The 18,254-nt window shown below is 39.9% G+C and overlaps 1 protein-coding gene across 9 annotated transcripts in view; it reads right to left on the bottom strand.

The window, feature by feature from the left end:
- The window catches only part of rbfox3a (RNA binding fox-1 homolog 3a), a 327,901-nt gene that overhangs the window by 26,363 nt on the left and 283,284 nt on the right, over positions 1-18,254 (bottom strand). For 6 of the 9 annotated variants that reach the window (XM_026914783.3, XM_053238791.1, XM_053238793.1 and 3 more), the window contains 3 exons: positions 8,759-8,905; positions 2,795-2,848; positions 1,429-1,521 (listed from right to left, as the gene is read on the bottom strand). In XM_026914783.3, coding sequence (XP_026770584.1) covers positions 1,429-1,521; positions 2,795-2,848; positions 8,759-8,905 — 294 coding nt within the window. The remainder of the gene's footprint in view (positions 1-1,428; positions 1,522-2,794; positions 2,849-8,758; positions 8,906-18,254) is intronic. The other 3 variants (XM_053238792.1, XM_053238794.1, XM_053238795.1) reach the window with 3 other exon arrangements.

Genomic DNA, 18,254 nt, shown 5'->3' with positions numbered 1-18,254 from the left:
AGTCATTATATTTATTATTGAGCTCTTTTAGTTATTAGCCTGTTAATTTTATTGAATGAGATTAATCCAATCCTCAATAACTAAAAAAACAATTAGTCATACAAATAATGGCAACTTGGAATGTGTTCTGTCAGTGGAAAGTTCTGGAGTAAAACACTCTATGGCTTCAATAAATATCAAAATGTTATTGTACACAATTAATGTATCAGTACACATTGTTGTAAATATTATTATTAAAATAATGAGGCTGCTATTTGAATAATTGCATTATATTATCTATGCTGAGGAGGATTTAGTTTACTGTTAAATAAAGGAGTCCCAGGCTACAAAATATTTGAGAAACCCTTGGCTTAAAGACACCTGATTCAAGAAGAATCACCAAACCGCGTCCCTCCACAGAAATAGGTCACCCCTGGTGTAGGAGAATATTATCAAACAGGTATCCCTTAAAGCAAGAGCAGTAATCATGATCTCATGATATGAACCTCAAGATGAAACAAGAATTTTGTCTGAGCTCAGCTAAACGTTATGCGACACAGAGAGCGAGAGCTTCTACGAAGGTGGGGGCTGCTGTGGGAATTCAAACATGGCCGATGGCAACAAGAACCATGTTAGTATTTCACCCTTGTGTTAATTAGCGTTAATAGCTTTCCTTTCTACAGGGCCACTGGAGGTCATTTAGCTTTAGGAAACAACTGGCCTCGACTTTCCCTTGATATATAGGCCTTGGTATTGTTTGTACATTATGTGAATTATCCTAATTGCCCTATGGAAAATCTTAATAGGCTTGTGGAAAGGGACTATGTGAGAGAGCCAGAAAAGAGAAAGAGAGAGAGAGAGGGGAAAAAGACAGAGATAGTGCTGCATGTGCTCTAGGGAGTATGGCATATATGAGAAATAAGCACTGTCTGTTTGAGATTTAAAACATCACTGGCAGCATTTTGATTTCCCAAGGTGAGCTTAATTAAAACATATACTAAGACTGGCATGCACTTATATGTTTCACATCCAACTACAAACATTTCAAACAGCCGCTGAAACAAGTTTGCCCATGTATATGAGGCTGCCAAGATGAAACCTGGATCCATTCGGAGCACTTGTATATCAAACAGCGGTTCAGATCATACATATATTTTTTTTAATTCATTCAGTATTTGACAGTATTAATAGTATTACAGTGTTAATAAAGGGCACCTCACACATTCTTGGCCAAATGATTTGTGTAAGCTTACGGATATACATGGCAGTAACTTCTCCACACAACAGATATAATTCCAGATAATAACATAACATTAACCCCACAAAAACAAATGTTTATTCAAACACACATACACACATGCATCATGCGAGGGCAGGCATCAGGTACAGTATTAGGAGAGCAGAATAAGAGAAAGAGGCAGGCAAGAAGATAGGAAATTAGGAAAGCACCTCAATTTTGCGTCCCTCTACGATTGTACCATTTAGTTTCTCCCTTGCACGGTCTGCATCTGCACTTGTTTCAAAAGTTACAAAACCAAAGCCCTAATTGTCATAGGAGTGGCCAAAACAAATAAAGCAAGTAAGAAGTAAAGGAAAAGAGACAGAGAAAGGAAAAAGACACACTGTAAGCAGAGTTGCAAGAGGGAAATGGTAAGCATTAGTCACAGGTGAACTTTCAACCAGGAAGTGATTCAGAGGCACTAAAAAAGAAACTACAGCCTTTTACATAATAACTGCAAAAAGAGATAAAGTGACATGGAATACTAATCAATTTGCCAAATAAAACCTTAATTTATGTACATTATGTATGACATTTATTTTTCTAGTTTACGTTAAATTTACCTTCCCTACATGGCTACATGCTTATTAGCAAATATTCTGATGATATTCTGTATAAACCCACACACACACACACATACACACACAGATAAAGAGAGAGACAGAGTGAGAGTGAGAGAGAGAGAGAGAGAGAGACTCGATACTCTTTTCATCTTCCCTCTTTGGCTGCTGTCAGCTGTAAATTATGGTCAGCCACAGCCCAAACACCATATCCAGTGCTGGCTATTAGACCTTCATGGCAAACAAGAGCTTGGGTCAAGTGCCAGTCTTTTAGTTCATATACACTGGGTTATAGCCTAGTAATTGCTTTGAAAGATAATGAACGGAAGACGATGGCAGCAGGCATGATCTCATACGTATACACAAGACCTTCTTCTACACGTCATATTTAAATATAAGCTAGCCTGGGTAAGAAAAAAAAAACATGAGTAACATGAATCCTGCTACCAGGTTCAAAATCAGTATTTTTTCAATTAACATTATTACACTAAGTTAATTAACAAGGTTAAACCAAGCTGATTGGCATAGAGAGGAACTCAGGTAAGAGCAACTCTCCCTGGATAATGAGTCCTCTACGGTCTGCAGTTCTATCCGGAAGAGTGTCTGTCTGGAAGACTGCTTTTACATATCCCTAACAGCTAATACATGAGATTTCCAAGACCCGAACAGACAAGTTGGTTTAAATCAGTGTATGACAGCTCTAAAAGGAGAATCACCGTGCACTGGTCAGACACTCCACTGAATTATAACTGGGTGAGTTGACACTAATTTAGCTGAAACCCCTCAGTTGTCTGTGTGCACAGCTACCTTTGAGCGAGTGTGGCTTGGCACAGTGCTATGTGCATGTGTGTGTGTGTGTGTGTCACTTTGTGGCTGCCGTGTGAGAGCTGTAATTACTCGACTCATGAAGGGAAAGGGGACCTGTGTGGAGAGAGAGGGATGAAGTGACAAAGAGCTGCTCTTCCAGCTGACTTACCTTAGAGCCCCGCTCGTTAAAAATAATTTCCACATCTAAAATTTTCCCAAATTGCTGCAGAAAGAAAGGGAGAGGGGAGAGGGGAAAAAAGAGAGAGAGAGAGGAGAGACGGAGTAATTAGAACTCATCTCTTTTGCACTTTGTCAGGAAACTTGAGCACTTGATTGCATAGCTAACTAAAATAGAATACCCACTGCTCAATGGAGCTACTTCCATAGTAGAGAAGCTTCACAAGTCACTCTGTTGGACTAAAATTACACAGAGAAACCGGGCTCAAACACTTTTATCAGTCATCGAAATGTGCTAAATGAGGCCAGCTGTAATGACTGTACCTCTGTGGAGAGTCCTGCCTGTGCACTGTAGAGGGAATGAACTGGCTATTCTGCTGATGGGTGAAAAATTTTCAAAAGAGCACTACCATGCTGTGTATGCACCAATGCTCTTAATGACACACAATGGCTTGTTATTTTCTGCGGTGCTCACCCTGATAAAAAACCTGGATGAAACCATAAGACAACATATTTCTGGCGAGATTTAACACCCACCACCTCCTCTCAATTAAAATGGATAATTGGATGTAGAGGAGCTATCATAGCCGATGATAAACCATGTATTTGTTTATTATTACCGTAACGAATACTGTCTCTGTAATTACGTGTCACATAGGTTATTATTTTCCAGCCATTTGCATTGTGCATCTTTATCTGATGCCCCTGAAATGCCCAATCCCTCCTTTTTATTTGCTAATTAGAATCAGAGAGCATGTGCTGACCATAGACAAGGCACAGCTGAGATTGTGTTTTAGACACTGCATATAGTTTATGGATTTGCAGCCTGGATATCTGCCAGAAGAAGAAACCCGAACATTCCACCACAACTGACCTTTGATTCAGATCCTCGGGGCTTCGATGAGGGCTGTACTGTTTAGTGTATAGCAAAGTTTTATGTAAAGGGATGTGTCAGGCCTAAAGGTAAACTTTGTGAGGGTTAGTTGACCTGCAGGTTCATTAGGACTGATAAAGGCCTTCTTCCCTGGAAGGTGAATTTTTTACTCCAGTCCACTCATTGCTTTTTGGTTACTCCCACTCTGTGTTAACCCTGCATACTTTATGCTAATCAGTAGCCTTGGTTAAGAATCTCCCCTTTGAGATGATGAATCAAGCTGTTTTATTTCAATAAATGAATAAACATGTCTGTGTAAGAAAAGGCAAAGTCAGCACAGTCAGAAAAAGACAAAGTGCACTCAGGATTCAATAACAGTTTAGGGGGGGCAAAGGTTGGCACTATGGATGGGGTGGATAATCAAAGCTCTGGAGTTCACAGGTAAGACAAGTGATGTCTAAGAAGAAACTATTCTAAGCTACAGGGTCACATTTGTTGTTTCTCCTACACCTTGGTGGTTGCTTATAAGGGGTAACAGTCAGGCATGTGCATTGCATTTTCTCTAGGGACAAGGGACCTAAGGATCCCATTTAAGTGGTCTTGCTTTGGGGATCATTATGGAACACTGCAGAATAAAAGTGAAAGCTTAAGTTCCTCTAATGGGTGGAATGAAAGCAGGTTTTAATTGCTGTCTACAATGGCCATATTATTTCATTAAAACTAATTACCCTGTCAAGCAGGCCACGGCAGCTTCATTTCAGCACAACAGGGAAGAAATGGGCCTTCCAGGCACTGTGTGGCTCAATGGGATTGATCGAGGGCCTGGATCACTAATAAGGTTAAGAAGAGCTGCCTTTTATCCGTCCAGCCGTGGGGAGAGACTAGCTCCAAATTTGTATGTGCATGTGTGTGTGTTTGTATTGGAGGTGAGTAGGGGGTTTTGTCAACACATTTAGAGCATGGCTCTAATCTTAACTGACTCTGCATGTGCTGGGAAAGAATAGCTAATTTACTGGCGAAAGTGCCAATTCTTTTTCAGCTTAGTCTGTTACAGGTCCTAGCCTCTATCTTCTCCACTTGCTCCTCCAAGCTCATTTTCCCCAGTCCAATTCAAATTTCAGACTGAAATCCAAACAATTGCTACTTGACACAAATACATCCCATTTGTTCAAACTAAGGCATTTTTCCCTGCCAGAAACAGCATCAAGCATGTCCATTTGGATCTCAGTGTGAAGTCGTTCATGACCACAGCCGCCACGCTTAACAAAATCTGTGGATGCTAATGGTTTTAATCCACCCTAACGGGGTTATCAAGCTCTGAAATATTTCCCCAGTGGAGGCTCTCCCACACACCTTAGGTGAGTGCCCCCGCTGCAGACCCATCACAGTGGGCTTTGTCATCCACAATCATCCACGGGCAGACAGATTTCATAACCACACAGGTGAAATCAGGCTCACTGAGAGACTGCAGTAAGGACTGTGGGTGGTTCTCATATTGTAAGAATTGGCAACTCCAATCAAGCCATTTGGGGTAAATTACCAAATATATCCACTATGAGAGGTGGAAGATACAGTGCACGAAAACAAGTCATCAGTGTATAAACCAATCTTTAACACTCTAAATCCACAAAGCAACTAAACTAAGAAATTAGGAATAAGTAGGCATCATTATAAACTCATTATACAAACCCTTTCGTAACCTGCAGAAACCATATGGATCCAATCCTCTTATCAGGCTCTGTAGATTGCAGGTAAAGTACAGGCTGCCTGCGGGTGGCTAACTATTGGATTGAGTACTCAAACATCTGGGTGTCCACTAGGAATATCTTGCTTTCATCTAGGCTCTGGAATATCAGTCTGTTAATTGGGCTTAATATGGAATTAGATGCAACACTGAGCTTTTCTCATTATTGTCATGATAGAACTTCAAAGTGCAGTTGGTGGCCGTCTTCACTGCCTGAGTAGTTACAGTTTAATGAAAGCTCCTCAGGCGCTAGATGCTTGGAGTCGCAAAAAACACACAAGCGCTGGAGTGAGGAATCTGACATTTCAATCACGTTCCAGCAGCTCCTGTGTGGAATCGCCAAGGTGGTGCTTTAAACCCCATTTTATTCTCCAACATTAGGCCCACATATCCATTGGTGTAATTGCTTTGGATGTCTTTTTCTAATTATAAAATTAGGCTCAAATAAGGTTGGGTAATGAAGCCTGTTTAATTTTCATTCTTTGTTTGACTATGTCCCATGCCAATGTACTCATGTGAAAATAGAGTCATCAAATTAGAGGTTTGAGAATCTAAATTGAATTTTCATTCCTCTTGGATGAAAAGATCAAAAAAAGCTATCTCCCCACTAAAGCACATGATTAAGCCTTAAGATGAGATAAATTTGTATTTTTGTACGGCTTTGAGAGATTCTGCTGCAGGATGCCAAATGGTAGCTTCTAGTAAAATGGCTTACACTTTGATGAATGTCTGCACAAAAAATAAAATATCCTGATGAAAACAGAAATCAGGACATAACGGCTGATGTGGCTGAAATTGGGCTCATTGTCTAGACCAAGAAAAGTCTAGAATTGGACCAAAATTGATTAGAAGTGCAAATCACTATTATTAAATGCTGGACTAGATGGTAAACTGTTCAAAGTATTGTATAAACAAACTGTTTAGCTGTTCTTATAGTCTTAAATTATAAAATATTCTTAATACTTTATTTAGAATTAACTTTGAAACAGCTGCAGGACACTTTCACTAAAAAAAAAAACCAGGCCACCCACTCTGAACAGACTTCTTACTGAAGACCTGGGTGAGTTTTTGGTGGTTTTAATAACTTTAAGTTATACTTAACTCCATGGCCCTGTACTGCTGATATTTCTCTCCACTGGTCTGTCCAAAACTCTTCCAGCCTTCCACTTTGTGTGTTCATGTAGAATTCTAGAGTGATGCACCATGCCTATCTATGTCATCTATTCCCACTAGTCTATCGATGACATGCAATAATTGTGCCCTTGGGTCCTTGCAAGATTTCACAGCAAGTGTTGCAACAGCTCTTACACACACACAGGAGCTGTCAGCAAACAAGCAGCTAATGAGAATCCAACTCCCACTTTTTAAGTGCACTGAAAAGTCTCCACTGGAGGAGACCCTGCTCCTCACATCAATACTGGGCAGAGTAGAAGAGAAGAGAAGTGAAGAAGAACATCTCTCTAAGAGAGAACAAAGAGGGAACAGATGTTCTCCAAGCTCAGCACTCACTGTGAATCCACAGCGCTTCATCAGATTAAAAATGCTACTGTCGCTTATACTTTGCCTTAAGTAAACACTAGCTCCAGCTCTTAACAAGCTAAGACTAACAGCAATATGCTTTTTTGTCTCCTCCCAGTCTTGTTTGTAGTTTCCAGTAACAAGCTGCCAGTGCACAGCATTTAGTTGCTTTCGCTCACTGAATGCTACTAATTTGCTACGAAGTCAAACTTTATCTTTCTCTGTCTTAGAGAGACACGCATGGGAATTAGAAAAGCATACTCATTCAGAGGGTCATATAAAACTGTAAAACATGCATGCCTACATAGTTACACATATGTTTACTGTCACACACAGATGGTACAACACAACCTCCTATTGTGTCCATAAAAATCTATACATTTCTGCAGATGATTTATTAGGTGTATATTCAAAAGCCCAGTGGCTATTGTGTGCTATTGACCACTAGAAGCCCTGCGCAAGATATTTTCCAAATTGGGAAGTTAATTCTCTGCCATATTTGATAGCTTTGGTAATGTACTCTCTTGATATTTGGTACAAAACCTTGGAAAATAAATAGATTTTATGTTCTGATGAAAACCAGCATGTTTATTGGCTGTATCGTGGCCATAACTTGCCAGTTAGCTTATTAACGTACTAGGTATCTATCATGTATTGCTCAGTGCCACACACATTCAGTAAGGGAAAGTTATCATTAATTATTAATATAATTTTATCCATTTTATGTGCTTGTTTTATGATCCATCTTAAACCAGTAATTTGCTACCTTATACTCAGCCTTACTTTGGCAGCTAGTTTACCAGTTTGCTGTGCTCTAAAGCAATGCCCCTGTGGTTGCAGCGAAATACGTGCAAAAGCACACATTTCAGGTTATTCATGGCTGTTATAGGAGAATGGTCTTGATGATATGGTTGTTAAAATTCCTGTAAAACCTCCCATTATTTTATATTCCATTTGTCTGTTATAGTCATTGTTTTCTCAATATTAACACAAGGACACACTGTATCACTGACGTGAAGACTAACTTTTACAGAGAACTCAGCTGAAGTACACAGGTCTGGGGGGAATATTAGGGTGGCTGACCTGAATATTTTTAGATGAGATAATTGAAGCTTATCCTTGTCTAAATGTCGAAGTCGTTCTGCCTTTTACCAGCAACTTTGTATTGACAGCAAAATGATTAGAATGAACAAAGCTATTAAATATTTCTGTTTATAGATGACTGACAGCTCTGTCTCTACAGTATAATGTGAGAAACTATCCTAGCTGCAGGCATTTGTTTAATGATTGTAGTAAATCGTTGGTGTTTTCTCAGATGGCAGAAATGTGCATTATATTCAAAAGAGATCTGTGTTTGATATGCCGTATGTAAGTAGCTCAGTGAATGCTTTTAGTGTTGGGCTGCTCAGACAGAATGAATGAACATTGCCTGCATCGGTACTGCAGGAAATCTAAGTTCATGCATGTAAGGTATGATTTGGGTTTTGTACACACACACAGTTTGTCAGTCCTCAGATCCTACTTGTGTGAGTTCAAGTCTTCCCTTCCAACAGAGGAGGAATTTAGTCTGGCTAGTTCTGTGATTGTATGATCTGTCTCACACATGGGTTTTAAGTCAGTAATGTAAGGTTCAAGGGGTTAAAGGCAAAGGCGAAAATACTACAATACTGTAGTGTATTGAACCACAGAGCTGAAATATTTAAAACGTAGGTTGAAGTTTTCCAGTTGTTGCTGATTTTCAAAAATCTTTTTTATGCACTAGATAGTCTTTGCAGTTCATGAAACACATCACAAGTGTATGGCTGAGCAGGAATACTCACCCCGAACATTTGCCGGAGGTCCGGATCACGGAAGCGGAATGGAATGTTGGAGACGTGTAACCGCTTGGGCTGCTGCTTCTCCGAAGAGTCTGAGGGCTGGAGCTGGAGCTGCTGGGAGCCCTCTGTCTGCGCCACCTCATCTGCCTGCTGGAGAGAAGTACAAGCATCTAAATTGCATAGGCCTGTGATAAGAACAGTGTTCAGACAACTGGCCTTCAGGTTCTCTTATTCCAGGCCAAGCAAAGGAGGTAAGAGGAGAAGGTAAGAAAGTACATGAGTAGAGAGAGATCAAGGAGCACCAGTGGCACATTACAAATTCCCTCTGCCTGGCCAACATTTGTATGTGGCACTGAAGATTAAGGAAGCTGTCAGGAAATGTGGATACAGATTTAAAAGAAAATACCTCTGACATGTTGAGACCAGAGGATTCATTTACTGAGCGGCAGCCTATGAAGACCTGAGGGGATGAGAAAGCAAAGGGGGGTGCTGTTGGGAGTCATCAGACTCAAAGTTGGTATGCTCATCTGTCCATCATAGAGGAAAATATAGCCACCATTGTGCTCTAGGATGGACGGCTGAGTGTGACACACATTCATCTAGTTTCTCACCTGCCCAGCTCCAGCACTCCATCCCACCCTCCCTCCCTCTCTCTCTAGGTAGATATTGAGCAAATGTCACAGTATGTATCACAGCATGTATGCATGTGTAAATGTGTCATCTGGGGCTTTTGTTGTCTGATGTGACATTATTTCACTGGATTCTGTTTGTGCTGCACTTTCACAGAGTCATTTAGTACATGGTAATGTATGGCCTGAAGACCCTGAGCGAGCCTCAGGCAACAGTGGCTACAATGCACAAGGCAAAAAAAAAAAGCACCGACTTGCACCGAAAGAGTGCCGTTTTGATTTCAAATTAAACAAAGGTAAAACATTATCTTAGCCACCACATTTGAGACGCAGTCATAACTGTCACAGAGCAAATTGATGAGCAAGCTACAGTAAGCGCAATTTAGCATCTGACAGATGAAAGCAGCATATGAAGGCACTGATCTTCTGAATGGTCATTAATTTCAGACTTATCTTGTTTTGGGCCTGTTGTGTGCAGACATGCTCAGTGGAGGAAAAAGCATGTTGAGCAGAGAAGACAAGCAGCATCCCTTCATGTGCATAATGAATTAGAATAACATGAGGATAGCAGATGAAAAGATGATGTCAGCTAAACGTCCCCAGGATTAGCAAGATCAATGAGAGAGAAGTGCTGAAGGCAGCTACATTGGGCTTGGCCATGGTTGGCAAGATGCATAGTTTTTCAGAAAGAGAGAGGGAGAGAGTGAAATGGGTAGGGTCTGGGGGCGAGGGGAAGGGTAATGTTATAATAAAACATTCACAAGGAAATATAGAGATGGAAAGAAAAAATCCAGAGGGAAATACGATAGTATAAAATATTTATATAAAGTAATAGATTAGCAAATAGCTATACATGTAGACATAGAGAGCAGGAACAAACAGAACTTGTGTGTATGTGTGGCAACAACTCTCATGTTATATACAGAACTGCATGTATGTTGAGATGCCACAGAGACTCAACACAAGCACCTGACATCTAAAGCAGAGATCAGTCAGCGGACTTGGTACTACATGAGCTAAGGATCACAGTGGGGAGTCAGACCCTATGTGTTACACACAGAGAGGCCTCATACTGTGATTTTGACAAGCAGTGCAAGGATGAACTTATCTTTTATAGAAAAAAAAGGGGCACTGGGTAATTGATGTTCTTATATGATCTAATTTCAGACATTTAGACAAATATAAATATATACATTCGATCTGCCTTTACAATTGCATTTACACTTACAGCATTTGGCAGATATATTAAACTTACATAAGTGCTTTGTATTATATGTGCAGATTTCAAAAATCAGATTTGTTAGAGTCTGAAGAAGCTAACTGCCAAAAACCGGAGTTGATGCTGATACATAAGAAAAAAAAAATCACTATATTCTTTCTTTCTTTTTATTTAAAAGTCAAATGCATGAATGTATTCATTAAGTGCTTTTTGATAAGCGTCTTCAGTCTGCGTTTCAGAACACACACACACACACACACCACCCGCTGGCCTCGCAGCACAAAGGCATACAAGGATGCATGCTATGTGAGTCACAAGATACATAATGAAGATGTAATGAAATATCCATCACTACATTTTTTTTCTCTATGATTTGGATTAAGAAAAAATGAGCAAAGATGGTAAATGCAATTAAGACAGCTAAGAACATAATGCTAACTGAAATGTAAAAGACGTCGAGCTGCAAGGCATTTCTTTCTTCCACTCATTACCAAGAAAAAATTTGAAAAATGAGACAGTACAATAACAGCTGAAATGAAATTTTAAAGTTTAACTTGCAAAAAGAAATTATTATTACAGATGACACACTGTGTGTCTTCATTGTGGGATCTGCACCTCTCGTTACAATAATTATTATAATTTTTTATATTATTCTCTCTGTTTGAATCAAACCTTTTCCCAATTAAAGATATCACTGACATATCATGTCATTAAACTAAAAATTATAATTAAACATTAAACTAAAAATTTTAAGCAGCACTGTTAGAAACGTTTATATACACTCTTAGAATATTTACAACCCTTAATGGTTCTTCGGTTGTCTCTCTGGGGGAACTCTGAAAGGTTCTGTGTACAAACTGACAACAGTGTGTTACCTTAACAGAAAAGGCTTCATGTAGAACGCTTATCAGGAAGCTAAAAAGCCTTAATTATCCAATAATCCTTAAAGAACCCAAGAGTGTACAATATGAGTTTGAAGCTGCCTCAGCCTGCATTAATGCCAAAAGGGGGATTACATTACTACAACAATCACTCATAGAGACTGCAGCTTTACCATCGATTTAAGCATTAGCCATAACAAGGATCTCAGATGCAGCACAAAAGGAATTTACTCTCCTTTGGGGTGGGGTGGGGTGGGGGGGTGGTAAAAGCACTCTGCATTGAGAGCAGAAGGAAACACTTTCTGAAATCTCCTTCCAGTTCATTCACCTCCATTCACAGACCTGCACAGAGGTCTCCATGGTCAGAAAGCTGCTACCCTCTCTGACCTTCCTCGTGCTTTCTCTCTCCCTGTCTCTCTGGAATAAACCTGGGCTGGACTCCAACTCCAGACTCCAGCATTGCTGATTGAGGTTCTGCAGGTTAAACACATCACACACTCAGTGGAGAATCACACAGCCTTGCCCAGACAGTGACTGCTGCTCCACTGCACTCACAGCAGCCCAAGCTCACCTGGAAATCTATGACACTCTGAAGTGGTGTGAAATTCATTGTAATGATTGGACTGTCAAAAGCATGCAACGTTGAAATCTTAAAAATGTACATTCATAGCCTTTGCACAGAAACAATGCAGACAGCAAGCATTCAAAAGTTCATGCAGGGCTGTTTACTTTTCCTGTACTCTGAAAATGTCAGCTTCTTTCAGCAAATCGGCAAATCATAATGCAGTTCAGTTTATATTCAACACTAATGGTTCACATTTAGTGGAAAGATTTTGGAGTAGTGAAAGGATTAATACATTTTTCTAGTCAATAGTAAAAGGGTTGCTTCCAGAAATTTGTTTAAAATTCAGTTAGAATGGGATTTTATGTTTTTTTTTTTTTTTTTTTTTTTTACAATACAGATTTACAGAAGGTGAGATTTTTTTTTTTTTTGTGATTCTGGGTTCTGAGATCTTGTTTACAACTGGTCATTTCCTAAATGTTATATCTGGATTGTACAAAAAATTGGCACAAATCGTGGGTTTTTGCTAATTGTACTCATTTAGGAGATGCAATCCTCCATAGTTTTTAAATCAGTTGCATGTTTGCACATTTTTTGTGGGAGTTATCAAATTTGCACATTTTTACATTTGCAAACCTTTATGGCCATAATGTACTGTATCAGGAGGGGTTATCAAACTTTACTTGGGTAGATGGCTGTATTTAAAGATGTATTGTAAAGATGTGTCTCAGACACCTCAAGAAGTTCGAATGATAGAATATATATTACACGTGTATTTTTATGTGGTTAATCCCTGTTTGGATATAATCCCAATATGCAAGAAGTGTGCAATGACCTGTTCACAAACATCCGAGATTATAATTCCAGGACTGTGGCTAAGGCTTGAATACCACAGAATTGTTATCTGTCCAAGAGTTTTTGAAATAATTGCATGAATGTACTATGCTTAGTGTGTGTCTTTATATAATGTAACTAATGAACCATTAAAAGAGTCGATTAACCTGACCAGTTCATGGGTTTATCTTCTCAAACCAAACATGTCCCTAGTCATTGCTGGCTATCTATAAGAAGAACCATTGTTTACCACCAGTGTGGTATTATCCATCATCGATACTGTGCATCGATACCGGGCCTGTTAAGATAAAGCACATAGAGAAACTCTAAACCCCCAGCCTGCATCCCTGCCCCTTAAGCACAGGGTCTATGGTGGATCCCCCAACTTCAGCTCCAGAGTGGAGACATAAGCACAGCTAGGCAGATCGATGGGACAAAAGGAGGTGCAATTAGCCCTTAGTGCCCCTGCTCCCTGGGCTACACCTTCACATGGGCCCTCTTTCACCATTCATCATAGATGTGCCATTGGTCATTCACATGCTCTATCTGCAGCTACTCCGGCAGGACTCATGCTATCCATCATGTCTAACAGGTGAGTGGTGCACCATTGCAGCCTCTCCCATTACAGAGCAGCTGAGCGTGGCCTCGCAGAGCCTCCAATGCCTTTCTCATCCCAGTGGAGCTCTGTGCGATGGAGCCTTTGATTTGTTCATGTTATGGAAACATGCACCAAATGAGGTGTGAGGAAGTGTGTGAGTCCAAATGTCTACACAATCGTTCTATGATATCTCCTCTTCTTATGTAGTTGCAGTATTTAATACGCAAATTGCATTGGTGACTGTCATTTCTTTGCTAACACTTGGCTACGCCTCTCCTCGTCTTAATAACATCATGAATCCTGTCAGGTAAGGATGCCACCAGTGTCTTGAGACAGTTCCTGTCAATTTTAACCCACTCTTCCACTGACTGATTGTGCAATTCAGCCAGAGTTGGTGGGTGACTATTTTGGAGTTTCGCCTGCTGTTCTAAATAATCCATAAATAAATAAGTTTTCTATGGGATTGAGCTCTGGTAATTTTTGCAGGACATTGTTTCTCAGTGTTCCATCATTCTTGTCGAACAAGTCACACACAGATTTGGTTCTATACACACTATAGTTATCATCCTGAAATATACTGAGAATAGGAGTGTCAAATTTTTGTGGACATGAAGCACACACGTCAACCTCAGACTTTGGCAAACAACTGATCAGGTTTTTATGCCTCAAGTTATATTCATCGTTGAAAATAACTTATAGGTGCATAACCTGCTGACATTCTGCAGTAAGGTGCTGGTGTTTGCGGTTTTTTTTTCTTTCAGATAAGGAAGTGGCTATTCCATTTACCTTTACACTCTTGAGCCAGAGAACACACGAGTACAGGCAACGCACTCAGTCACAGCGATATGATCTTCTTTTGTTCATTCAGAACAATTTCCTACCTCATGAGGCATAAATGGAGTCAAGCTCTCCTCTGGAGGAGGTGACATTAAGTCAGGAGTGGGAGCAGAGAGGTAAGTACTCATGAATCCACACATCTATGATCTAATTAGCTCATTGCCACTGCTAAGCAGCCATCTATGGGGGGTTCATCTGCGCGATTTGCTTTTAATTTGTGTTAATTGAATGTTAATTATATTGCAGCTAGAGTGTGCTGCATCTGTCTCATTCAGAGGCTGGGTTTCTGAGGGCGGTACTCCCTTAGGTCCACCGCCGAGGTGGGAAGTAATTAAAAATGCTCCTTTTTTTTGTTGGGCTGCCCTGTCTCCCACCAAAAGAGGGTTGGGTGTCTTGCATACCTTTGAATCTCTTTACTCAAATGTTCGAGAGGAAATTGCTCAGCAGAGAGTAAGCACACACCAAAGACACTACAACCTAGGCTGCACCTTCCAAGCCTTCCTGCACACAGAATCTATTACTGTTAAAAATGAAATAGACAATAATCTTTAAGGTAGATTCCACTCCAGAAATATGCCAAAATATGGTAACTTTATGGTCTGCTAAAAAAAAGCTCCCCAAATCAGCATTAAGTAGGTGCATTACTTCACTAAAGGTTTATGATTCCCCATTACCCCGATTGAAGCCTGGAACGTAGTCTAACAAAATTTTATACACATGCTGCTGCCAGGGATTATAAGTGTGCTAAATGATTTATTGGGTGACAGGAATTGTCTGCTTTATTGGTCTACCTTCTTCTGTCCAACACATTATCTGCATGCTTTAAAACGTGCTGTACATAGGAGGACTGACAAAGCTGTTATTGACTGGCTGGTTTATGTGACCTTAGCTATTGACACCAGCTCAAACATACTCTAAACCTGAGTAAACCCAGCCATATTAATGTAGTCACATACAGGGCGGATCCCAATAAACTTCTATTGTGCCTACACACACACACACAGTGAACTAAAGAAACAGAGTGTGTGTGTGTGTGTGTGTGTGTGTGAGAGAGAGAGAGAGAGAGCAAGCAAATAATGATAATTTGTCAATTTTCTTCATGCTTGAATCTCATGCTTATGTTTTACACTGGCTTTTATAGTAGTACTGCTTTTTTTAATATATGGTGGGGACCAAATTTCCCAAATATCCCCACTAGAATATTAATATCTGACAGTTTTAATTGAGGTTAAGGTTAGGTTTAGATTTAAGTGTAGGCATAGATTAATTATAATGCAAAAAAAATTATATCAGTGGCAGGTTCTCACAAGGATAGTAAGACAAAAATGTGTGTTTAACAGGTTAGAACCTGTGCTAAAGAAGCATTTTTCTTTTGTTAGCTTCTATGGTAGGTATCAGCTCAGCACCATACAATTACCTGAAAATTATCATACACACCCACCCTTCTTCGAAGAGAGAAGAAACCCCTCCCTTTATCTCCATCCCATTCTCCCTGTCATAAATGGAGTGTAAGTATGTGAGGTGGGTGCAGGGCCTTAGTCGCGCTCATCTTGTTCAGTGATTTCTCTAACGTACACATTCAGTGTTATCTGCAAATCACTTTCAAAGTGCTCCGCTCAGCACTTCCACCCTTCCCAATGCCACTACAACCACATAATTGAAACTATCTGATTGGAAAGCTGCCAAGCAGGTAGATTACATCCGATTAGGGTGAAACTGGTGCTTCACTTAACGGGATTAGACTGAGATGCTTTATTTTTTGCCCCCTACCCTCACTACTGAAGAAGAAGGCAGTCAAAACTCCTTTGTCACCAGTGTGTGTTCTTCTAGTATGCTGTAATAGATGTTTAAGTTGATTAGCACGCAGTACTAAGAGGATTTTTACTTTTGCTAAAAAAACATGAAGCTGCAGTTAACCATATCACACCAACAAGACAAAATTCCACAGATCAATTTAAATATCACTGGATATGAGAGAAAGAGTTTCCTTCCTTTGTGAACTAAAGAAAGTGTTTGCTATGTTATTAAAATTTAAATAAATTCATAAAAATGTCTAAACCAAAATTTGGGTTAATTAGAGACTGTTGATAAAGACTGCGCTTGTGTGTTCAAAGTGTGTAGCACTCTTTCTTAGATGAGGATCCAAGTTTTAAGCTGGCCTCCCTCTAAAGTAGGCAGAACCGATAGATATTTAAGGTTTATCCTTAAAAATATTCCTCTCATCTTCTCTTCAATGTGTCCTCTCCAATCTGATTTGATCTAACCTAAGAATATCTGCATATATTTCCAGACCATAGCTCCATATATCTAGCTACTCTCCAAATACATGGAACTAAAGAGACCTAAAATGCCTTTTAATCCCCAGCACTAATGTGAAAAAAAAAATGCTTTCCCTATTCCAACCCTTATATCTTTCTCTCTTCCACTCTACCGCCCCATCTCTAAGGCTTTCATGTTAGGTTGTCTGAAATTTCTGAGAGACCTCAGAAATTTACAAAGTCGAACCTTATAGAGGATAAATTGAAACTCCCCAAAACAGGCCTTTATTAAATCTAATAACCTGCAGGGAATTGCAACTCAGCAGGCCTAATTCGGATTCTCTTCAGTCAGAATAATAGAATAATATTTGTTACAGTGTTCATAAGTGCTGATCTGGCTATTGCGGGTGGTTTGTGTGTGTGTGTGTGTGTGTGTGTGTGTGTGTGTGTGTGTGTGTGTGTGTGTGTTAACCACAGGTCTATGGTAAGTAAAATGGGAAGAGCAGAAAAATATTTCCAGGCAATAATACAGGAATTACAGCATACAACACTCCCAAAGGAATCAGGCCTCAGAGCAACATATGGATATGCATGCACACACACACACCTACACACACACCTACACACATGCTGCACTGAAAGTCTTTTATTCCATCATAAGCCTGCTATATATACTGGGGACTGTTATAGTAAGTGGTCCACTGAAATTTTCATAGAGTGGTAAACGGTTCCAAGGGGTTTGATGGTTGGAGCAGTGGACTTCATGGTCATGACACAATAGATCAAACAGACAGTTAGGACTCTGTTGTCTGCTCCTGGAAGAGCATAAAAGAACTCTTCATATTCTCTTAGGTCTTCATCTCACACATTTTCTCCTTTCATTTTTGCCCTTTAAATGTGGTTTAATACAGACGAACACAACAGTAATCATTCACTCTAATCTGTAATCATCCTATAATCACTCAGACCACTGAGAGCAGAACAGCACTTCTGTCATCTCATTTTGGCGACAGAAAGAAAATAAGGCTCATGTCTCTGGTGATAAAGATTCTATTTACACTAGTTCTTTTATACACCTTATATAGATTGTGTCTGATAAAATTTTAATTACATGCATCTTCACTTGTAGTCAACTGTCCCCAATTAGCCACAGAGCTGAATTCAACTCTAAACACAAGATGGTTTCTGAGTGGTGCAACAGAAAAGCGTATCACTGGGAGATCGTGAGTTCAAATCCCAACAATGTGACCGCCAGTGGATGGGACTAAAATTGGCTGTGCTCTATGGGAGGGAGGGAGGGAGGGATGACTCTCTCCTGTGTCAATGACAGAGATCATGATTCATGTATGTGGAAGAGGGCAGTTTGCGCTTTCCTTCAAGTGTGGCCTGTGATGCAGCAGTTTAAAAGATGCGTTTGACTGGCTTCATGTGTCTTGGAGGAAGCACATGTTAGCCTTCACACTTCCTGGTTGGTAGTTGTCGTATGATAAGGGAGAGATGGCTGGTGGGTGGCAATTGGCAGATAACCAAATTTGGGAAAAATGTGGAAATAAAAACTCTAAACACTAGACAGCCAAGTTCCTTATTTATATATTTATAAGTAATTTCTAATTAAAAAAAGATTTTGCATGACATTTTTAAATTTCTTTTATAAAGCCATCGGGCATCATACATGTGACGC

The sequence above is a fragment of the Pangasianodon hypophthalmus genome, chromosome 12, assembly GCF_027358585.1.
Source record: "Pangasianodon hypophthalmus isolate fPanHyp1 chromosome 12, fPanHyp1.pri, whole genome shotgun sequence".
In the NCBI taxonomy this organism is placed as follows: domain Eukaryota; kingdom Metazoa; phylum Chordata; class Actinopteri; order Siluriformes; family Pangasiidae; genus Pangasianodon; species Pangasianodon hypophthalmus.
Note: the sequence above shows the minus strand (reverse complement) of the source record. Positions and strands in the feature narration are given on the sequence as shown.